A 23,996-nucleotide genomic window follows, 5' to 3' on the forward strand; every position below is an offset into this window, starting at 1 on the left:
GGAATGATGCGTGGATCCATGGAGGTAATGAAGGAGATGGTGAAGCTGGCGGTAGTGCTCTATGCCAGGGTTACTCAAAAATTTTGACAGCGCCGATACTGCATATGTGATGTCAGGACAACTAACATGCATGGCAAAGTTGAGTTCCCCAATGACACGCGCATATGGCATGTGGGCAAATTGTTGCACTTTGGTTTGAGTAAGGGGTGCAGATGACTTCGTCAAGGAGATCCCTGGAACCATGGGTGGATACTGGTCGACAATCTGACATCCGAGTTTCACTGAGAATCTGTTTGAGAAAGGAGGATTGGTTGACGGTAAGGAGTTTCTTGGAGTGATCTTGCGTAATGTGCATTCCTAAGAAATGACATGCTTCACCAAGATCTTTCATTTCGAAATGTTTGCTCATCTCCAGTTTGAAACCGTTAAGGAAATCCCGACAGTTCGATGCAAGCAACATGTTGTCGACATAAACGAGGAGCCAGATGGTCTTGTCATCTTTGCGTAAAACATACAGACTATAGTCTGCTTCACTGTGAACAAAGTTAAAACCTTCTTTTTGTAAGAAATCATCAAGTGTCTTGTTCCACTGATGACCGGCTTGCTTGAGTCCATAGATGGCCTTGAGGAGTTTCCAGACCCAATCTGGATGCTCAGCGTCTTCGAAGCCTGGAGGTTGACACATGTAGATTTCTTCGTCAAGCTCATCGTTGAGAAAGCTGGTCTTTACGTCCATTTGATTGAGTTCAAACTTAGTGACCATGGAGAGTAGTGCACATATGGTGTTGGTATAATCTAGTCCTTCGATCTGCGTGAAACCCTCCGCAACAAGGCGGGCCTTGTGGCGGGCAATCTGGCCATTTTTGTCATACTTGTGCGAGTATACCCACCATGAGCCGACTGCTTTTCTCCCTGATGGGAGTGGTGTTAAGACACCCACTCCTTTTTCTCCCAACAAAGCTAACTCTTCGTTCATTGCACTTTCCCAATGACCCGAATCCATCGATGAGTGAGTGGCAGCTATTGTTTTTGGAGGAAGTTTCCATCCATCAATCTTGTTGCTGTCTGCCAAGGATACATGCTTCACGGAGTGCTTGATGGTTACGTTGGGGGTAGCACTAATACTAAGATTTTCATCAACCTCCTCCTCCTCAACAGTGACCTGTACATAGGTCCAATGCTGCTGTACTGGGACATGTTTAGTTAGGATGGCCACAGTTTTTGGAACTGCTGGTCGTGTGTCGAACATTGTGGCTCAGGAGATGGTACTGTTTCTACCAGAACTTCAGCAGGAACGGGAAGAACATTGTCATTCGACTGCGGGAATGGGTGTGGAGGTTCGGGGATAGAGGAGCAGAGACCGGAAGTACTCCCACTAAAACGGTACTGGGTCCTGGTAGTGTGATTTTGGAACCATCTTCTGATATCGGCAAATCATGTGGCAATGTGGGAGTGGGCTGCTGCATTAATATGCGCTGGTTGTGTAATTCAATGAGGGGTGAGAGAACCGAGTTGGGGGTGCCATAGAATAACTTTTCATCAAAAAGGACATTTCAAGAGTGCACTGTCTGTCATGTTGCCAGATCCCATAGAAGATATCCTGCATCTTTGATGTGCCCCAATAAGAAACACTGTCTTGAAACAAAATCATACTTGTGGTGATTGTCATCTGGGATGTGAGCATATGCGAGGCAGCCAAATGGATGTAAGTGCAAAACATTTGGTAGTTCACCATAGAAAAGTTCAAACGGTGTTCTGTTGTCAGTGGCCGATGATGGGAGGAAGTTCTTGATGTATACTGAGTTGAGGATAGCGTGACCCCAGAATGAATGAGGGAAACCACTCTGGTGGTGGGCACTTAATGCTCGGGTGGCAATGGTCTGGTGTCCACGTTCTGCAACCCTGTTCTGTTCGGCTGTATAAGACATCGTAAGTTCGTCCTCAATTCCTTTACTATGCAGAAATTCAATAGTAGTGTGAGAGACATATTCGCTGCCATTATCACTGCGGAGGCATTTGACCCATTGTCCTGACTGGTTTTCAATCCAGGCGATATATCGCAGAAGGTGCGAGTATACCTCACTTTTGTGCTTAATGAGGTAGATAGTTGAAAAATGCGAAAAATCATCCGTGAAGGCAATGAAGTATGTTTCGCCAGATGGGGTCGCAGTGTTTACGGGTCCCAAAACATCAGTGTGAATGAGTTCAGCGATGTGCATTGCGCTGTGCCGAGCATGGGATGGGAACAACAATCATTTCTGTTTGCCCATTAGGCACAATGGACAGTCAATGTGGTCGCCAGGTCCTGCAGACTTGTCTAACACGTCAAGGGACAGTCCTACTACAATCTTCTCAGCTTTGCGCAAAGTGGAGTTGGCAGCGTGGCCCATGCGCGCACGCCATACAGTTAGTGGTAAAGGTGTAGCCAAAGCAGACCTGGTGGCAAAGGCTGTATGGGTGTGCGCGGCTCAAAGGTAGTATAGACCAGCAGAGCATTCCACACGTGCGATCACAGTCTTATCAGCATAATGCATTTGTCCTCCTTCAGCATCCGTTTCAAAGAAAATTCCTTCCGATGCTAGAGCAGACACGGATATCAGTGTGCACCGTAGGTCTGGTATGTGAAGAAAGGGGAGTTCAATGGACTCATGCCTTCCATTATTGTAAAGCGCTAGCGTGATGAATCCCCAACCTGGGGCAAGAACAGTATCGTCATTTGCAAGTTTCACAATTAAGGGGGGATTATAAGTTCTGTAGCGAGTGAAGAGGGAGTGCTTGGATTCCATATGTGCGGTGGCAGCAGAGTCTATGTAGAATTGAAAAGAAATAATGCTTGTATTAGAGAAACTGGCAGAGTGCGTAGGAAGACGAAGAAATGACAGAGTGCCATCAGGTTGTCCTGATGGGAGAACTGACATGTTAGTGCCTCGTGAAGGTGAGGGGGGAATGCATGCTGACATATTTGGTGAGTCTGATTTTGCTAGACGAGCACAGCAGTTGTACCAGATGTGGCCTGTGCACTTGCAAGATCTGCATGTTGAATGCCATGACAACTCTCATTTATCTCCCTTGGAAGCATCAAAATCCTTTGGTTTGGCACATTTGGTAGGTTTACCTGCTTTCATTATCCTAGCGGCCATGGCTGTGTGGTGTGCATGTGGGTTTGTGGAGCCAAAACTTGCATAGTACTGCTCTGAACTTCTGACCTGGCTGATTACACCTTCTAGCATAAGCTTTCTGGCATTGGCATCAGCACCGTGGAGTATGAGCTGGGAGAGCAGCGCATAGAAATCGGGAAGGGCACGTAGTAGCGCTTGAACAAGAGTATATTCATTGCATTTCCATTCCAAAGACTCGATGACCTTAAATTGGGCTTTGATGTCTGTGATTTCCCTGATGGTTTTGGTAAGGGAGTCGCTATCAGAAGCTTTGGGAAGGTCAAAAATATGGCCCATAAGGCTCGTGAAATGAATGCCGACAGATGCCTGGTACTTGTCTTCCAGTGCCTTCCAGATGGCAGCCAGGTCAACAACTCCTGTGAAATGGATAAGGTCACTTGAGTGTACCGCCATACCCAGGAGTCCCTTGGTTATGCTTTGGCATTCTCGGAAAGAGATGACATCTGAGCTCACATCATGTGTTGCGAGGCGCTTGTTAAAATCAACGTCAGTCTCAGTGGAGCTTTTGATGGGGCACGGAGGACCCTTCTCATCACCAGAGAGGAGACACCAAAGGTTGAAAAGTGAGAGCCAAAGGTCCATGGATGTTACCCACGAAGTATAGTTGGAGCCATTGGCATCCAGAGGAGGATGGGGAAAGGATGTTGGAATTCAAATGTTTGATGACGATATGGTAGACATTGCAGATGTGGAACAACATGTCGGCGATGGTGACAATAGAATGGGAAGAGTGAGTGGGTTTGGTAATGAGCGAGGTGGAATGACAGGAGTCAATGGTGGTGATGGAGGCAAGGGAATGGATAAGATCTATGGGTCAAGTGGGAATAGAGGACGACCTTGTTCCAGTTTGGGAAAAGTCAGAGAGACTCAGATAAGGTGAGTGGAAGCGAGAACCGAATGTAGTGCCTAGTCTGAGTCAGGGCTCATAACCTGTTAGAGGTGACGAGACTCGGACTAGAGAAACTAAGGGCGAGAACAAAACTCAGTCTTGGTTCAAAAGACTAAAGGTAACTATAAATCATACCTAAGGGTGAGAACAAAACTAGTAGAGTAGTAGTTAGTAGGAGTAGAGTAGGGATGTCAGTAAGATAGCTTACCTCAGTCTTGGTTCAAAAGACTGAGTGAGATTATTTGACGAGGAGAGGAATTAATATGTTTGATTGGGATGGAGAACCAATAGGGAACATGTATGACACATGGTATGAGGAGTGTTCGTGTGTGTAAAATAAAAAGGCTAAATACATGTAAGGGTCATATCTTGATAATAATCAGCCTTACTTGAGATGCATGATGCAATGCAGCACCTTGTGCAGTATTAGTACAAAGGTACATTTCAACCTTTCACCAGGTATGCTAATCACTACGTGGAGACCCCATATACTTTATACCTAGTTAGCTAATATTTGACAATATAAATACAACAAAATTAGAACATCTACTGAGTACATGAGTAAGCCTGAGTAGTTTTAAGGACATGAACTACCAACCATCTGACTAGATGACCTATTCTAACTTCCAACTAGGCCATCTGTCTCAGAGTAAAAAAATGGCTTCAATCTGGTGGCTCAAATTCTTGTCTAATTGCACATACAAGCTTCAAGTAGATGGATAGCCAAATTTAAATTATCTATCAATATGTGATCTACAAAATAATGTGGTTTGCATTTGGCATTTGATGAGGCTTCAATTTTCTTATTAAGGACAAGTACGAGGGCACTGGAGGGAAAGTTGTAGTCATGGATGGTATTGGCGAAGCATTGTTCAAAGTCCTTGATGGAGGCCATGCGACCTTTGAGGAGTTGTTCATGTGTAAGTGCGAAATCTTTATCTTGTTTGGCGAGTTGGCGTGCTCAAATAGTGATTAAGTCAGATGTAGGGAGGAGGGAGGTGACGTTCAGAAGCATAAAGGTTGCATTGATGATGTCGAAAGGAAGCAAGGATTTAGTTCCATGGGCTAGGTAGAAAGTTGAGTGGCCAGTAGATCTGTGAGTTGTGATGTGATCAGCCCAAAAGACATGATGGGTGAAAACAGGCCATTGTGTAATATCACCATTACATGCTTTGATGAGAGAGTCACAGATAGTACAATGGGAGTGTTCCACAAGTCTGTTGGCTTTGGAATTGTAAGCTGAAATGCAGATGTGGCAAATGTAGTACTTCTGCGCTAGCCAATCAAGTGCTGTGACGAAAGGTGTGCTGTTATCTGTTACTATTTCATCTACTGCTCTCCATCTACAGAGTATCTCCTTGAATAAGAATGCCCCAAGCATTCTTCCTGTCTCCTTCCTTAACATCCTAAACTCCAGCCAATTGGATAAGGAACACTACACTTGTATAATGTATGAGCACCTGTGGGAGGTGGGCATATGCATCGTGTCTGTGGAGATCTTACAAAAGAGAGTTGAAGGAATGGATATGGTGGATGGAATGATGACTTTTTTGACCAAGTGGATTTGGCACTGATGTCATGTTTCAATGTACCATGCTAGGTCTTGATCAAGTGTGGGCCACCAGAAACAATCAATTATGGTGCATCTAGTAGCATATATCCCTTTGTGTCCCAGTTCATCGTGAGCTTTGTGTAAGATGTGCAAATGATCCTGCTTGAATATTACTAATTGCTGGCATCCTCCAGAGTTCTTGTGCCATAGCAATCTGTCTTGAAAAACAAATTGTCATGCACATTTGGCGAGCCGGATGCAATCTGTGCTCAACACTGTGGGCGGAAATGTAAGTTTGTCGAGGAAGGACTGGATCAGGTAGAGCTTGTTATCATGCTGCTGTGCCTCATTGTTGGAGGGGATTTGTGGTTCATTGTTCTGGCTCTGTTGGTCTCTTGATGTGGCTGAAGCAAGGTGCATGGTCGTTGCTATATTGACGATTACTCGTTCTAAGTCCTCTTCCTTCCAGATCATGCATCTGATAACCTCATCTATCCACTCTTCTACTTCTTCCAGCATTTCCTCAAATTCTTCTTCATTCTCAGGTGCTTTGGGTCATCGAGACAGTCTGTCCAGTCCTGTGTGTTTCACTCCCAGTATGTGACAAAGTTTAAAATCAAATAGCAAGATACTGGCAATCCACCTGTTAACTGCAGTGTTTGGGTGTAAGTCCAGGTTCCAGAGCATGCCTTTGACATATTTTGCATCAAGCTCGATGGTGAACATTTTGAGTCTAATTCGATTTTTGCTTGCAAGTATCTTGACTCATGCTCATTCCAGGTGATGGAACCAAATTGCATGGGATGATGGCACCCATTGTTGTCAATCTGTATGAGGATCCAGCCGCATGCAATGTAAGACAAATCTACAGCTAAAATGACTTCATGCTGTGACATATAATTGATAGGTCTGATGATGGGGGAGGAAATAATGGCATTTTTCAACTCATTCATGGCATTCTGGGATTCCTGGTCCCACTGGAAAGCAGTGTTAGTGTGCATTAGATTTGTAAGTAGACACATGATGGGCGTGTAATCTCTAATCCAAGTTCTCATCATTCCTGCAGTTCCTAGAAAAGCGCAAACTTCCATTTTTGAGCTACAAGGGGGCCAGTGGTGTATTTTTGAGACTTTCAAAGTGTTTGGGCTGTGTCCTTCATAAGTACAAAGCTGCCCTACAATGAGGACCTCAGGGACACATAGGAAGAGTTTCATTGCTAAGACAGTAGCTCCTGGGTGTTTTAGGCAGTGTAACACTCTATTGATGTTGATACAATGCTTCCAGACAAATATTTGAATGCCTGGGTTTGCAGTAAGGACTTTGTAGGTGCCATCTGAGAGTTCGTAACGAGTGTGAGGACCCAATACATTAATATCATCCTGGAAATTAGGAGCTATGTCAGGCTCTTCCTGTAGAATAAATGTTACATCATTCTGGAATACAGCAGGAGAGTCCATCCATCCTTGAGGTAGTACAGTGAGTCAAAATGTGCCAAGTGGGATTTGGAATGTTGTGATGTTGCACAATTCTTTGGTGAGTGCATGATGATCAAATCCAATGAATAAGTTCATTATGGAATACATAGTGTGTCCAGTGCATTGTTCTGTGAAAAGCTCAATATAGGGCATCATAGCAGCATCCTTTACTGTGACAGCATTCAGTGGCTGAAGATCATGTACAATATGCACTGATCCATTTTTCTTCGCCATGCAGAACCATTTTGATTGGTATGAGCTGTTGGATGCTTTGTAGATGCCGGAAACGATTTTGGACTTAATGAGCTTGACAACCTGATTGTGAATACCAGGGGGAATGGGAGGTTGTTGGCAAACCCAGAGAGTGTGCTCGATGGTAGGGATGATGATGGGGGGAAAGTAGTCATCCTTGAAGTGCCCCTTTTTTGATTTGTCCTAAGCAAGTGCTAATTCATTGTTGGTGAGGACATGCACAGCTAATTTTTGTTCTTTGGGCCACAGGAACTTAGTTTTGAAGATGCCGAGTTCATCCATCCATTCCTGGGATAAATGGGAGCCAGGATGAAAGTCAGGAGGGGTTGAAGAGAGCTGGAGAAGGGAGAGAAGTGGATCTTTGGGAAAGCATCATATGATCTGAGTGTGGGCTGGCATAGTGGTAGCTACAGGTTTGACTTTGTTAGCTACCTTCTTGTATACTAGGTCGTGGCAGACAGCATTGATGTCAAAAGTATTTTGAAAAAGGGATTTGACAAGAGTAGAATACAAGAGGGAGGAAATGGAAAGGGAGGAGTTTGATGGCATGATAAATATCCATTGAGCTGGATTGGTAGGAGCGAGTGAGGAAGTGTGGAGAGAAATAAATAGAGGCGGTGTAGGAAGAATATATTTGCTGGGCTCTGCAAATAGTAGTGCTACCTAAGCAATAATTATTTAGGTAGATCTTCTGCATGACCTAGTCTGCTATACCTGTAGGACAAGTGCATTTGATCCTATAGGGGTTGCTATATAGTGTTAGCAGTATTAATGCATCAGTAATGTAAATAACAAATGTCCGAAGCTACGAAACAATGTCTGATGGTAATCTAATGATATTCAAGGGTACTTATTCAATGTCCGAGATTTCAGACTTTTGGACTTCATGAAAATAGGTCAGAAACTATGTAATGAGTGTTAGATTGCAAGTGGTGTGCACGAGTATGATGGTGAAGGAACAGTAATATTTTGCAATGTAACTAAGAACTACAAGAATATTCTGGGTGATCCGCAGAGTTGGGAAACAGCTCCCAACTACTGGATGATAATTACTAAAGGTCACTACAGAGTATTTAAGTAAGTACGTAAAAATCCAGAATACTACAGGCAAAGATAGTAGCAATATTTTGGATCTGAGAATCTAAGTAATAAAACATGAGGCACTGTGGACATGTAGTAACATGGTCTGAATGTCAGGAAACATGAAAACAATTAACTATGTACCTAGTGGGGCTAGTTCGGAAGGACAGGACATGAGATGGACATGTGCGCATGAAGTGAAATTAGCCGATGTGATGTCTGAAGGTTCAATGTAGAGTGGCTTGGACATGTGCGGAGTGGCTTGGGCATGTACAAAGTGCATCAGACATGTGTGCGTGTGTTTCAGATGTTGACACAAATATCAAAAACAGTGGTTCTGAGCTCAGTGCCACGACCATCATTACAGTGGACATTACCAATTGATTTTATGGCATGATATATATCTATTAAGCTGGTCAGCAGGTTGAGTTTGAGTCAAGAGGGGAATGAATAAGGGCAGATATTACCAAATGATTTGATGGTGTGGTAGATATCGGTCGAGCTTGTTGGCAGATCAAATCTGAAATGAGAAGGGAAGGATGGAAAGTGAGGGTGGTCATCACCAAATGACTTGATGGCATGATATATATCTGTTGAGCTGGTCCTGGTCAGCAGGTTAATCTTAAGTTAAGGGGGGAGGAGTGAGAAGTGATGACTAGGGAAGAGGTATAAAGGACAGCTGCTGTGAGTGCATGAGACTGAGAAGGCCATGGTGCGTGGTTATGGTGCAGGTGTTGGAAGGGTTAAGAGGGTCAGTGATTGTGATGTAGACATTGTCCTCATTCTTGAATTTTGAGAGGCGGATGAGTTTCTGCCAGGAGCATCCTAGCAGTAATCTGTAGGGGGCATCTGGTATGACATAGGTGTGTACCCAAGTCTTGATACCTTCAACTTCTATTTCTAACATCTCTAGGCATCCAGCCATCTCTTGACACCCTCCATTTGTGGTTTGCATGTGCATGTGCATGTTCTGGTTGATTAGTGTATTGGTCTTCTTCCAAATATCCTCATGAATCATGATGATCTTGGATCCTTCATCGAGCAGTCCTAGTTCTGAATAGACACAATTAATCATGATACAGAGTTTCCTTAAGGGCATAATGTGCTGGATCTGGGGTGGTGGAAGAGTGCTGGATGCAAGAATAGTGGCAGATAGAGGTATGCTCAACACGAGTACTCGCTGTATTTGACAGTGCTCAACCACTTCCTTTCTTAGCTCTGGGCTTACTGCAAGGAAAACTGTTAGGTGTAGCACTACTGTCCTTAGTATATTCTTAAAAACATGCTGAACTGCCTCAGAATCTGTAGCCTTAGACTCGTATTTGAATGCTGGGGTTTTGGGGTTTTCAATGATGGTGACCTCAGTGGGCATTGATGCCTTTGAAATTGATAGACATGGTCAATGATGGTTGAGGATGTATGGAGGGTGTTAGGTAGTGTTTGAAAGTCCAGTTGCTGGACCAAAAAAAAACCAGCAACTGAACTGGACTGCAACTTTTTTGAACTGGACTACAGTTGCAATTGTATGTTAGTCTTCACAAGTTCAGTTAGTGGTTGCTTCATCTGGGCACAGGTAATGAACTGCTCAAAAACTGGTTGCAACTAGTCTACAATGCAACTGGTTGTACATCCAATGATCAAACTACATGGTATGGCAAACATATTCAAGCTACTAGTATGATCCAGCCACCTCATCTTCTTCATGCTCCCACTCCACTGCTTAATCATCCAGGCAAAGAAGTTCTGTAAAGTCAGTAAGTAAGACCTCTTCAATGCTTGATGAGTTGGAAGCAGCATGATCAACAACAGATTTCTGCCAAACGAACTTCATGACCTGCAACTTTTCAAATTGTTCTGAACCTAAACGAGACCAGTGATTGGTGGCAGTCTCTGCACCCACTGAGAACAACCATTTACAGGATACAGAAGATGCTGGCACTGCACAAACATCCATAGTGATCTTGGTAAGTATAGGAAAGTTAGATGTGTGATTCTGATTATCTATATTAACAATGAGATCCTAATTAAAATGAAGGAATAACCTACCGACCACCACTGAATGACATCAGTGTCCTTTGAGACATCATCAGGGACATCATTTAGATACTGCTGCAACTCAGCAGCTCATCCAGAATATTGTTGATGGGCAGCTTTGTCGACTGATTTGCATTGATGACAATCAAACTTGGACTCTAGTGTTTTAGTAGATGTAGATGCAAGTGGATTGATGGGAGACAAGGAGCAAGTGGTGACTCCTGTAGGCATATGTTTCAAATAATCTCGCATGGTCTTCTCAATGATCTTCAGCGCTTCATCGTACCAGTCTACAGCATTCGGGTTACCAGCGGCGCATTCAAGTTCTTGCTCCTTGGGATCTCCCTAGGACATCTTGATATAGTCAAATTTATAATATGGATGTAGGACTATAGAATGTATCAGCAATATGATAAAGCAGGGAAGAACTAATGTACCAAGGGCCAGGACGTAAACTGGTTTTTCATCAAACCTTCTATAGTACTTATTGACCTTGTCCAGTCTAAGCTCAATCGCTGGCTTGAAGAGAGCATACTTTTAATCATCATGCTCGGCTTCCCATGTAGTCTGCAGTTCCTCAATGGCCGGGATTGCTCACCAGAGGGTAGGTTGTAGTTCCGAGAAGAAATACTGCTGAATGTTGTTGGCATCGGAGATGATGTTCCAAGTAGCGTTAATGTGTTCCCAACCTACAGACCCAATTGTGAATGTTTTCCATGGAATATGCTTTGCAGAACTTCCAGGATGCTGAATTGTATTTACTGGCCTGAAAAGCTTGTCCACTAACTTCACAAACATATTGATGGACTACATATGAAGTCAGCACACTAGTAAACATGTGAAAAGAACATTGCCACACACCTGGCAAAGCTCATATGCTCAACCCAACATACCCTCAGCAGTCCCCCATCAGACATTACTGTAAAGCAGGATCTTGAGCGGTATTTCAACACTGCAGTTGCATTGAAGTGTTTCAAAGTACTCAATATATTGGCCAAAGCATTGTGTTACAATAACATTTAACCCTTACTTATTTTTCTCTTTCTATAAACCTAGCGCCAACTCTAGACTCATCTAGACTTGGCTATTCTCTTATCAAGCGGGCTGTCTGCACTTCTTCTCTTCTTGATTGTATCTTGACTACCTTGCACAGCATGATTGTTTCACCTATCTTTGCTATCTTGATAGGTTGTACTATTTCCCTATCTTTGTTACCTTTCTTGATATAGCTGCGCAGCCTCTTGTTACCTATATAAACTTCATGTACATCAGTAGTATTCCTTAACTTAATCTACTGGGTTTTCTCCTTGAATCCTGTTCTATAAGGTCTCCACCCTTATAGTCTGATACTTGATCTCTAAGACAGTCAGTCACTCACTGTCTTAGTCTGAACCCTTGATAAGGCAGAAGTGCTAAAACCACTCGCTGCTGAACCTAGATAGAAGCCACAGCACTCATCTAACAGGAACCCTTGATCTTGAACCCTCCTTGTATTAGGAGTTCAGAACCTGCTATCAACAAGACTCTATCTTTGGCCTTTAACAGAAGAACTATCTCAGTCGTAACACATTGAATCTGCAATATACATTTAGAATCATTGGAATAGAATGAATATGATGACATACCTTGATAGAAAGAGTTTGCACAACAGCCACAACATCCAGCAAGTCCCCAAGGACGTGATTATTAGGTAGCATAGGATCAAATTCCCATATGGCCATTGTAGTCACTACATTGATAATTTTGATGATTGATGACATGAGCGAGGCATAGGAGGCGGTGTTTAATTGTATTGAAAGAGTAGATGTGACAGCAGTGAAGAATCTACTCAATCTTGTCACAGGTTGTATCATTGTTGCTGGTGTTATCAGTGATAACACAGAAAAACTATGGAAAGTTAAAATAAACTAACTCAAAAAATGTAATGTAGGAACATACCTTAGATGATTGTCCTGAAATGATTCCAGCTTGTTCACACAATCCAATGAAATAGTGACCCAGATTATTCCCAAAGTGCATGCTAGAGATGCCTTTGAAAGAAATAACATAAGAATGAAGTGTCTATGTTGAGGCTGCTTTAGTCTGGTCAACAGACCAAAGGTCAGTGGTAGTTGAAACATGTTCTGCTAATGGGTTCTGTATATTTATGTATATCAGCAAGGAGTCACTGGTGTATATAGAGAAGAAAACATACCTGGACATCAGACTTAAGCTTTGAAAAGAAGTTGATAAAGGAATTGTGTACATGAGTCATAATGTTGTGAGTTGAAGGCAAATCAAGCTTGGTCGCATTGTTACTAAGCAATTGCGAAACATAACTTTATCTGCCACTGTGAGCGACTATTGTCAACCATCAGCTATGATGCCACCTATATATTCCTGTCAATACTATCTCTTACCTGGTCATCACAAATGACAAACTCAGCAACTACATGCAATATATTCCTTCATGAGAACTCTTTCATTCTTGGTTATTTCTGGACGATGTCATCCAGATTTTGCTGTTGCTCTTTCATCTTTGCTGCATCTCTCTGCCTCAGCAACACTCAAGGAACTGAATAATGATGTTCTTGTATCTCCTGCTGCAAGCACCATTCATGATACAACTCATAATGGTTGTGGATGTGTTGATGACATGACAAATTGGACCCCATATGAAACACTTTTCTCTCTCTATTCTTTTTCACAAATATGTGGTCTTTCTTGTGATTCAATGGTAAGCTTGTATTACTACTATTGGCTAGAAGTTACTGACCTGCACTCTAAGCACCAGTGTCCGACCTTGGTAGCAACTTCACCATCTGGACTACAAAACTTAACAGTGATACATTCTGAAAAGATGGTGAGTAAGTCATCTGCATTGTTCTTTTTTGTCTGTTTCTTGGATAGGACATTGTCCTGTCATTGCTGATGGTGAGCTGATATATTATATTTAGCAGATCACAAAATCATACATTGTTGGTGTCCAATCCAGCATCATCTTCATCCTTCTCATTCTCCTGGTCCAGTTCTTTAACATCAAGAACCTCTGGCTCACTTACATCAGGCGCATCATCCATGATCTTGGTAGATGCTACACTTTGACACCGTGCTCGTTTAAATGCAGCTGCCTTTTTTTGGAGGTGTATTTATTCACTGTGGTGCTGACATCACTATCTGAATCTTCCTCGCTGCTCTCAGGACTTGGAGCTCATTGTTTTTGACTTTTCTTTGGTGAGGGCTTAGTGTTAGGTGTATGGTTTTTTGGATTGCGAGATCATGGTACTAGTGTATTGGCACTAGCCTTTTGTGTTGGTTTTCTTTGATGTGCAGATTTACAGAGTGACATTGACAGTAGAATGAGAGAGGGATGCTGATTACTAGCATGCATACTAATGTATATATCAAAAAACAAAAATTAACAAGTTGTATTATCCATGAGGTATTTTTTCAGAGTACATGGACCAGTTGCTGTGTAGACTGGTCTGGACTGACTGCATGACATTACCACAACTGGTGGCAACCAGTTGCATGCAGTCCAGTCTAGTCTTTAGATTGCCAATGAGAAAACAAAAACCAGTCCAGGTCTGGTTGCATTTAAAATAGACAAAAAACTGGACTAGACCAGACTTTCAAACACTAATTAGGAACAAGGTTGCAAAGCTAAAGAAGATCAAGAAGGTGCATGTGGCAATCGGTGCTATAATCCTTGGTGGTGATCAGTGAGACAAAGGGACTGGTACTGACAAAAAAGGAAATCCTTTACTGTCAGTGAATTTATTTTCTCACCATCATGTTGATGCTCACTGAATCCACACTGCACTTTATGACCTTGACTTGGGCACTTAGTAGTAAGAAATTTGGTTTGACAGACAAGGTCAACAATTGGTGTACTCATGTGGAACCTGAAACCAAGTCAAAAGTGTCCCCTGTCATGAGACCTGAAACCAAACCTTCAGGTGGCTCTGTTTTGTCAGCAAAACCCTAAAGACAAGTCAGACTGTGGCAACCACAGTCTCGCTTGCAAAGAACCCATACCTTTCCTTGATGAATTTGTTGAATGATTCTACATTGGACAATGGTGAGGATGGAGGCAATGAAGAAGATAGAGATAGGGATAATGAAGATTTCAAAGAGCAACTGTCTACTAATATAAAAAGGAAGGTGAGAATGAATATAAGTTGCTCATTGTCACAACCCAATAATGAATTAATGCTGGGCAGAGACTAGGACTCAGACTAAGGTTATCACAACACGAGGAATGATGAGCAAGTACGTCTTGGATTGCTACAGTGTAGATACAAGAGGTTTGAACTAAGGAACTATCGACCAAGACATGCTACCTATATACAACTATTGAAACTGAGATTGAAACTGAGATTTAACTACTAGCCAATCATAAAAAGGAAAAGGGAATCGTACCATAGAACATCGTAGAATATTAAAGAAGCATCACGTGATCATATCTTATCGCATCTAATCTAATCTAATCTATTCACAATCAAAGAACTCGTCTTCTTCATCAGTCACATCGAAGACACATGTTGTGGGCGCTAAAGGTATTTCGGGAATGATAGACGCTTTCAGGGTAGGGTTAGGGTTTGACTTGGGCGCTGTGTATTGGCATTTAGGAAGATTTAGGAAAGAATGGTGGTTTGTTAAAGGTACTCGTGACACTCATCTTCATTTGATGCATACTTACATCAGTTTGTCTTAATCTATTGTAGAGATTGCTGAGGGTTCAGATGTCAGACTGTCTGATGTTCTCATATCCACACTATTTAACATACTGTCATTTAGTCAACAAGCTGACATAGTAAGATTTGCTCTGGAGCAGGCCCAGTAACCTCATGCAGTCTCATCTACAAAAAGAATGATTGAGGAAGCCAGATTGATAGGCTCCTCCAAAGACAATGATCAAGACAACAACAACAACAACGAGGAGGAGGAGGAATTTGTTACTGACCCTATGTTAGTTGATGAAGAATCTTCCTCAGTCACAAAGGTCCCTGAGCAAACACACACTACTACAATGGTAAGTGTTTTTTATATATTTTTATAATGCTAATATATACTCTAAACTACTGTAACAGTCACTGGCACTGAGAAACAAAACCCACCCAAGAAACTGAAATTGGAACTGGTCCTTCCGACTCTCTCTGAATTCAGCTTGATATTTGCTAACATGGCGACGAGGCCCAAAACTGGAAGTCAGTGGTGAAACATGGATCTCCTATCATTTATGCTGGAGGATGGTGCATGGTGCGGAGTTTTATTCCAATGGTTTTTCTTTGGGCAGGTGCTCAGCCAAATTTTTGGTCCATCGAGGCCAAAAAATTACTTCCAGCACTCCAGGCCATCTTTGACATTGCATTTAGGAATGAATTACAACATTCAGCCAAAAGGCCCTATTATGGGCTTGGTATATTTCACTCTTATTTTTATATCCAACTATTTTAACCTGCACCTGAAGGTAAATCAATGTCACAACCCAATAACAAATTAATGCTGGGCAGAGACTAGGACTCAGACTAAGGTTATCACAACAAAAGGATGATGAGCAAGGACATCTTGGATTGCTACAGTGTAGATACAAGAGGTTTGAACTAAAGAACTATCGACCAAGATGTGCTACCTATATACAACTATTGAAACTGAGATTGAAACTGAGCTACAACTACTAGCCAATCATAAAAAGGAAAAGGGAATCGTATCATAGAACATCGTAGAATATTAAAGAAGCATCATGTGACCATATCTTATCTTATTGTATCTAATCTAATATATTCACAATCAAAGAACTCGTCTTCTTCATCAGTCACATCAAAGACACGTGTCGTGGGCACTAAAGGAATCTCCGAACTAGTAGACACTTTTACTGTAGGGTTAGGGTTGGACTTAGGTGCTGTGTATTGGCGCTTAGGAAGATTCAGGAATGAATAATGGTTTGTTAAAGGTACTTGTGACAATCAATGTCTTTGCTCCTGGCATAGCAATTTCGGATCAACAGCAATTGCCCTTGTCACTAATTTTCTGGCTACTTCTAAAAATAACGAGACTGACGACAATGATAATGACACTTACTATGAACTTGAACTAGCAGCAAGTCTTCTCGAGAATTGGGCTTTCCTCTATGAGGATCCAGAGAATTGTGACCCCAACCAGATCTACTGGTTAGTGTTCATGATAGAAATGATTGAATCTGCTCACATCAATGCAACTGCTGTATTCCTAAATGTACTGGCACTCAACACAGGCACTTTACAAGTAAAGGGCATGCAAGCTATAATTGTTGGTGAGTGCTGTTGCAGTAGGTTGTGTCTATTAATTTTACCTTTGATTGATGGTTTATTTTTGCAGCACAAACGCACTTTCAATTTTGCTGCAAAGCCAAAAAACTTTGCTGATGACTTCAGCACTGGCACCAACAGGTGAAGGGCAGCATTAGGGCCTGTAAAACACCCCTGAAGCACAACAAATCAACCAGTAAAGACACCACTACAGCATCAGCCTTTTTGGAGGCTAACTGTGGCTCAGCAACATCGGAATATTACAAATTCCTCAAGAGGTGAGGGGTGAAGTACACAATGGATACAATTGCCTTGGTGTGGAAGCGGCAGAAAGCCCAAGATGCTCCTTCTCAGTTAAAGCCAATAGGCAGACATGTCCTGCTCTGTAAATAGTTTTTACTTAATATGTACTCTACTTACCATGTGTCCAACAGAATACTTCTCAGCTTCGTCCCTCTGTCCTGCATTATCTATCATTTTATTAATGCATCTTCATCATAATTCCCCCATCTCCAGTAATTCAAGCCATCTTTCCATATTTTTGGACTACATCTAGATTACTTTTTGTCTCTATTTTTTGTGCTTTTGAACTGCTTTCTAGAGCTTTTTGCCTCTACTTTTTGCACTTTTGGACTACTTATCTTTTAATTCAGACAGGTTTGAATGTGCTGTTTCATGTGGGTCTCATAAAATAAGTTGTTCAAAGTTGAGAAAAAGTTAAATTTGAGGCGAGAGATCTACTGAAAAAAGTTGCATTCACTTTTGTTGTCTTGACGTGACGTCCCACTGTGTTGTGCGAAAAAGTTGGCCATAAGTAACTGATGCCTGAAATCAGTGGTGAACAGCAACACAGACACCCAGAGGTACTATTTGTGTACAATTCAGAGTGCCAGTTTCTAAGAGATGCAATACATCAGATATGTAGTTTAGCAGCCCTACAGCACATCACATAATATCAGGACATCACAATGGTCAAAATATCAAAAATACAAAAATTATATTCAAAGTAACTAATACATTAACATCTATACTACTGACTAAGAGAGACACTAAAATAGACAAAAATGTGAATCAGAAGGCTGACAAAGTTGTTGAATGCTCAAGAACACAGTGAGGGACTACTACTATTAGCACAGAGTTGTGGTGATTTACTGTATATTTAGTGTCCAAAATATTTTTACGGCAAGTCATTCAAGCAGTTCAGGTGCAAGCCATCTGGGTGGTGCATAGGCTAATGAATACCGTGCTTCTGAGCGGGGGCATCAACATTAACTCCATCCCAGATCATCCTGATAGTTAACCCGGAAGCCTGACCAGTGACAGTGTATTGACACATGATGGAGTCCACAGAGATCTGGGTTCTTACTATAGAACAATGCTCCTCGGGTAAAAAAAGGGTACGAGGCAGGGAATCACGACACCAGGCGTGTCAAAAACCCCGAAGCCCCAAGGATTATGCGGTTTTTGTCCTACATAGTTGGTTCGTCAGCAAGATTTCACCAGGCCTGCGCATCACAAAAAATCCGCGGATGACAACAAATGAAGGAGTGCACGTACACGACAGGGTTCAGGATTATGACATTTACCGCTGGTTTGAACATTTCCACCTCCGATCTAGGCGAGAAAGCAGGCAGACCCTTGTTTTCAGATTTCGCAGATCGAAAAGAACAGGAGTTCCCTGGCCCAGTTTTACGACGAGTACTTACCTCGCTTTGCTAAATACTAGCTGGCTCTCATGCAGCTCAAATCATTCCATATCTCACCGTGATCATCACGTCGCACACGCCCGTCGCTAACTGCTGTAGCGTTGCTATTAGCGTCGGCAAGGCTCCTTCGAATCTCCAATGCCCGAATGCACTGGCTTGTTGAAGGTAAATTTGGTGGGGCTCTGTTAGAAGAAGCGCGGGTGCTTGATGTGGTATTTGGAAGGTGTGACGTAGCTTTGGCATGGCACAGACAAGGAACACGGAAGCTATTGAGATTGTGCTTTGGGGAATGGAAACGGCTTTGTCCCATCCTCCGCGGTAAGTTACATCTAGGGTTGCAGCGGGGCGGTCTACGATACAGGTATATCTATCAGTGCGCTATATGAGTTAATAAATGGTATAAATTTCTCTATGCTTTGGACGGGGGAGGCGGCATGCCCTCGCTGAGGAGCACGGGAGTTGATTTAACAGGTTCGGGGTCGCCCATCATCTGCTGGACAGCTTTGCTCTTGAGCAGGTGAGCATATTTGGGTTGAACGAAAGTTGCGCTGTGTAATACAGGATAGGTAAGAAGAATTAAGTTCGAAAGATTAGAGACTGACTGCGCTTCGACAAGTACGTTGCCTTTGAGGTCCTCTACTTTGCCAGTGACTTTAGATTTGCGACCTGCCTTGTCGACTAAACTGATTCGGACGACAATGAACTAGTGGCCTGTCAAGCACGCAAGCACGTGAAAGGAAGAGGTACTTGCCTGATCCGCAAATGTCGGGGCGCGATAATTTATGGACAAGTTGGCAGTGACGCCAATCTTTTCTGGTAAATTGATGATCGCCTGTTACGATGCGTCAAGACATATTCAATGGTCGGCACAAACAACTCACAGTCCGCGCTAGACTCTCATCCAAAATAGTAGCCAGTAGCCCACCGTGAATAATCCCATCATGGCCACACACGCCCCGACCTACATGCACGATGACGAGAGCCTCACTCTCATCCTTCCTGGCACGAACGAGGGGTGGAAGCGCGAGTTTTCCGGGGCCACGAAGTGCGCCTGCAGTAAGGCTGTTTACGCGGAGCTGCTCTGGGTAATTAACATAAGGGCGGGTCTCGTACCACTCGTGGGCGTCAGGTCGAAGGCGGTGGGACGTGAGAAGTGGGAGGGTCTGTAGGGTTTGTTCAAGATTTGTGGTGTATATGATTGATTGTGGGGAATCGGGGTCGGGGGGTGCTGGGGCTGGGCGAGGAGAGATGAAAGTAATGTAAGGGTGCGGGTAGAAGGCACCAAGGCCGTAGCCGGTAGCGGCGACGAAACCGCCGAGGGCTAGTGTTCGGAGGTGACGGTATGGTGAACGGGCAGCGGGCGGGGGTCCGGTCGAGAAAACTCGTGTATTTGTGAGGATGCGTCTCAAAATATTAGAAGACATTATGCCGTACCATATGCGGTTCCATGACTGACTACTGTTTGAGTCAAGTCTGTGCCGGGCGGTGCCGAAGCGGAGTGTAAACAGAACTTGGACATACAGAAATCGACCGTCATCGACCACTTTAACCTCAAGACCTACTCCTCAAGACCATCAAAAATGGTGAGTTACCAGCAAGCATCGTTTTCTGTGTGTATCGGAGCACCCTAGCACCATTCAATCCATATTCCTCATCTCTCAAGACAATGGATGGCAAGTCCTTCATCCAGATAACATCATGGGACATCATCCTCATATTCATCTAGAATCGGTTCAGCGCAAATCTTGATCCTTGTCATCAAGTCGAGTGGAGTCGTAACGTACGACGATGATACTTTATATCGCTGGGCTCGTTGGATGCACAGTCATCCACGAGCGCTAGAGCTCCGAGACATGCAGCTTACGAGGCTGGCACTTTTGTGCTCTGCTTCGCATGCTAATTCGTTCTCGTCTCGATGACCAGCCCCCCAAAGCCAAAGCCGGTTCTCGCAAGAAGCCCGCACCCGCACCAGGTGCTGCTGGCAAAGCCGCAAAAATCACGAAAAATCCTCTCTTCGAGGCAAAGCCCAAGAACTTTGGCATTGGTTCGCTTCATCTCTCTTTGGAAAAATCATCAACTGATAGATTTTATTAGGTCAACACATTCGTCCTAAGACCGATCTCACTCGCTTCGTCAAGTGGCCCGAGTACATTCGCCTCCAACGCCAGAAGGTCATCCTTTCTCAACGCTTGAAGGTTCCTCCCGCCATTGCCCAGTTCTCCCACACTCTGGACAAGAACACTGCTACACAGCTTTTCAAGCTACTCAACAAGTACCGCCCAGAGAGCAAGGTCGAGAAGAAGGAGCGTCTCGAGGCTCTAGCCAAAGCTGCCGCTGAGGAAAAGGAACCTGCCAAGGTTTGTATTCGACGCATTGTAAATGCAGGTTATTGATGGAGATGATCTACAGGACAAGAAGCCTCTTTTCGTCAAGTACGGTTTGAACCACTGTGTTGCCCTCATTGAGGCAAAGAAGGCGTCGCTCGTCATCATTGCCCACGATGTCGACCCGATTGAGTTGGTCGTCTTTCTTCCTGCGCTTTGCCGCAAGATGGGTGTCCCCTATGTCATCGTCAAGAGTAAAGCCCGTCTCGGCACTGTCGTCCACAAGAAGACCGCCGCCGTTCTCACTCTCCAAGATGTCAAGAGCGAGGATCAGCGCGAGCTTGCAACTCTCGTCAGCACCGCCAAGCTCAACTTGTGAGTTTTCCCTTTTCACGACCTACCTATACCTCAATGCTAACGTGAATTTAAAGCACTGACAAGTACGAAGAGCAGCGCCGTCACTGGGGTGGTGGTCTCCGTGGATACAAATCCACTCAAATGATGCGCAAGCGTGCAAAGGCTGCTGGTCAGGACTCCAAGGCTGCTGCTCTTGGTAAGCTGTAAGCTTTGTGCCCCTTGTCGTTTATCGTCGCCACTTTATGCTATACCTGTTATATGAATATGGTATGCATCATACACATGGGTTATCCCAAGTTACTACTGTGTGGAGGCCAGGGCATATTACGCCAGGTCGTATACTGTATGCATGTTCCGCCGTCAGATGTAACATGATTGTTTTGGATTCCTTGTCGAAATCTGCGTAATCAATATGCAGGATGGCAGATGACATGTGGAGCTACTGACAGCCTGAGTTCTGAGCTCCGAGCTCCGATATCATTTGTGTTGTGTGATTGCACTCAATTTGCTGCTAGTATAGGCGAACTATGCATGGTGAATGGATGAACTGGGACAAGGGAATGAGTGTGAGAAGCGTGTAGTCTAGACAAAGCTCCTGATGAGTACAAAGGGTCCCTTCGTGCCCATCAGCTCCACTGAAAGCATAATAAACACGACCTAAAAACATGCAATCATCCTGTTACGAATCCACATCTGGAACCTCCTCGACTCGTGCCGAGCGACTCCCTGGACGCGATTGCTCTGGGGACTCATCACCGACCTCCTCAATAAAAGCCCCACCATTATTAGCAAGCTGTTCCTCAGGACTCGCGCCAGCGGGAGCCTTTGCCTTCTTCTTCTTACCAGCTTTCTTCTTTGGAATATCCCATTCCCACAACGGAACGAATGACTCGATCTACACCAAATGTCTAAGACCAAAAATACACAACACAAAAACATCACAACTCACAACACCAACATCTGCGAACAATTGAGGGAAGATCCAAATTCCAGGGCTTGCTATGACTACGGTGACTATGTAGAATATCAACCGTATGATCGCAAGCCCAAAGAATGCGCCGAGTAAACCCAACATGGCAATGCTCAGGTACCACACACCCAAACGCATCACTGGGGGCCACAACGGGAACATCACGGCCGCAAGCATAAGCGCGACCATTAAAAGTCCTCCGGCATATGTAGTCCATTGAGAACCTTCGTAAAGCCAGACGAAGTACGCGTCTTGGGCAAATTGTTGTTGCTGAACGACAGTGACGTGGCGCGGGGATATAGATGAGCCTGTAGGTGCGCCGCGATCTACGCGGAGGTAAAAAGCGTATGGTATGGATTGTTGGAGGAGAGCTTCGGCCTCGGCTTCCGTAGTGACTTTGGGTACGTTTTTTACTTTTGCATAGGCGGGCGAGAGGAGGGCCTTCACTGCAGATTTTCCTGGTAGTGGTGGTGATGACGGCCGTGGTTAGAACAGTGGTAGAAAAATTGACTCCAAAGCAATCAGATACCTTTGAAGTAATCGACACGTTTCCCATTCAACGCACCGACCCGTATTTTCATGCCAGATTTACTGCTACGGAGGAATTGAACAACGTTGCGGGTTTCTGGTGGCGCTTTTGCCTGCGTATCATCCTTCGACGCCATTTACGATGGTTGACAACTAAGAATTTAGTCTGGCAATGAGTATGATGCCTGGGATTGAGGGAGGCGGTACAAGAACTGCGAATAGGTGAGTGAGTCTAACAAAGTGACAGGTGTGCTTATGTCAGCAATAAAGTCAATCGGTCGGCGCTTAAAGAGACTCAGTGAGCTAGACCTCCGCTCAGTTCTTCTGGGATTGTCTCTGGATTCACTTTTCAACTCGGAAATTTGAAAGATACAGCTTCATACAACCCATCGACATTCCCTTCATGGTCAATCTCTCGACAGTGACCGCATGCAGCATTAATTTACCAGTAGGTCCTACAGTGTGGTGTGCTATGGTGATGCTAGTCGTCCTAGGATTGCATAACCAAACTTACCATAGCATCATTACCTGTGGGAGCTTCTTGGCCTAAGAAGTCGTATTTTCCTCTGTATCTGCGCTCTCATGAATTTCTTGGACTCAGAAGTTCGATCTCAGTCTTGTCTCGTGGCACCCATATCGCAATACTATGGATTAATACTTGCAAAGCAGGAAAGCTAGATCCCACAGGTATAACACACATTAATGGGCGGCCATATTGTTTACCTTTCACCTGAAGTGAGTCCCCTCTGAATACCCTCACTTCGCGCAGTAATTTCAAAGGTTCGATGGTTGCTGTCTTGCGTCCAAGAGTACCATCGAATTGCAAGTGACCAAGTCGTCTTGTGTCAGATACTTAGCAGAAATTGATTGCACGTTAACATGCAGTTTTTGTTAATAGTGGCAAACGCCATGATGCTTGCCGTTTGTGATCTTTTAGTAGCGTTATGCTTTCGTTGAACGACCCATCCAGATATTCCCACTCCTTAGACAATCGAAACAGATACTTGCAAAAGTGTATCTTAAGTTTACAGGAAAGAGGGTGTCCTTCATAAGGTAAATTTTTATATCCACGTATTATAGATGCTTATAGATTTTCACCTGACCAGAACAGATTACGAGATTCCACTTTTTAGGCTAATGCCGTGGTTGCTACTAGCAGCAAGCGGATCACATCCTAGTCACAGACCAGAGCAATTACAATAGGCGTCCTTTCGTGCACTGTATGTCTCCTGCCTCAACACTGCCTTTACACATCCCCTTCACTTCATCATCCCACATGGCAGTCTGATGAAGTACGGTATTAACAACGTCAACTTAGCCAGTGCGCGTAAAATTTGATCTGATGGGTCGTTTCCTTTGACAAAGATGTTGAATCCAGTGA

At 43.7% G+C, this 23,996-nt stretch overlaps 6 protein-coding genes across 6 annotated transcripts; 2 read left to right on the top strand and 4 right to left on the bottom strand.

Moving 5' to 3' along the window:
• Positions 1-891: 891 nt before the first annotated feature.
• Positions 892-1,349, top strand: EDB93DRAFT_1101183 (uncharacterized protein; the record flags this gene model as incomplete). The annotated part of the gene is made up of 3 exons (XM_041447075.1): positions 892-1,009; positions 1,074-1,172; positions 1,204-1,349. 3 exons carry the CDS (start codon positions 892-894, stop codon positions 1,347-1,349), a joined length of 363 nt encoding a protein of 120 aa, XP_041311083.1.
• Positions 1,350-3,056: 1,707 nt separating this feature from the next.
• EDB93DRAFT_1246938 (uncharacterized protein) lies at positions 3,057-3,761 on the bottom strand (the record flags this gene model as incomplete). Its single annotated transcript, XM_041452516.1, has 1 exon — positions 3,057-3,761. One exon carries the CDS (start codon positions 3,759-3,761, stop codon positions 3,057-3,059), a length of 705 nt encoding a protein of 234 aa, XP_041311084.1.
• Positions 3,762-11,055: 7,294 nt separating this feature from the next.
• On the bottom strand, positions 11,056-13,520 carry EDB93DRAFT_1101185 (uncharacterized protein; the record flags this gene model as incomplete). Its single annotated transcript, XM_041447076.1, has 10 exons — positions 11,056-11,268; positions 11,355-11,380; positions 11,629-11,709; positions 11,757-11,818; positions 11,840-11,895; positions 12,087-12,348; positions 12,400-12,491; positions 12,656-12,758; positions 13,217-13,359; positions 13,416-13,520. 10 exons carry the CDS (start codon positions 13,518-13,520, stop codon positions 11,056-11,058), a joined length of 1,143 nt encoding a protein of 380 aa, XP_041311085.1.
• A 5,152-nt stretch (positions 13,521-18,672) lies between these two features.
• On the bottom strand, positions 18,673-19,920 carry EDB93DRAFT_865678 (HotDog domain-containing protein). The gene is made up of 4 exons (XM_041457751.1): positions 19,318-19,920; positions 19,188-19,268; positions 19,039-19,139; positions 18,673-18,984 (listed from the first exon to the last, which is right to left on the bottom strand). Exons 1-4 carry the CDS (start codon positions 19,858-19,860, stop codon positions 18,846-18,848), a joined length of 864 nt encoding a protein of 287 aa, XP_041311086.1. The 5' UTR covers positions 19,861-19,920; the 3' UTR covers positions 18,673-18,845.
• A 409-nt stretch (positions 19,921-20,329) lies between these two features.
• On the top strand, positions 20,330-21,803 carry EDB93DRAFT_1307282 (60S ribosomal protein L7A variant 1; the record flags this gene model as incomplete). The annotated part of the gene is made up of 4 exons (XM_041454764.1): positions 20,330-20,480; positions 20,531-20,793; positions 20,846-21,135; positions 21,192-21,803. 4 exons carry the CDS (start codon positions 20,330-20,332, stop codon positions 21,322-21,324), a joined length of 837 nt encoding a protein of 278 aa, XP_041311087.1. The 3' UTR covers positions 21,325-21,803.
• EDB93DRAFT_865773 (translocation protein Sec62-domain-containing protein) lies at positions 21,590-22,862 on the bottom strand. Its single transcript, XM_041457752.1, has 3 exons — positions 22,617-22,862; positions 22,067-22,545; positions 21,590-22,012 (listed from the first exon to the last, which is right to left on the bottom strand). Exons 1-3 carry the CDS (start codon positions 22,750-22,752, stop codon positions 21,797-21,799), a joined length of 831 nt encoding a protein of 276 aa, XP_041311088.1. The 5' UTR covers positions 22,753-22,862; the 3' UTR covers positions 21,590-21,796.
• Between the last annotated feature and the right edge of the window lie 1,134 nt (positions 22,863-23,996).

Source organism: Suillus bovinus, assembly GCF_016758785.1.
Source record: "Suillus bovinus strain UH-Sbo-P2 chromosome Unknown EDB93scaffold_8, whole genome shotgun sequence".
NCBI lineage: Eukaryota > Fungi > Basidiomycota > Agaricomycetes > Boletales > Suillaceae > Suillus > Suillus bovinus.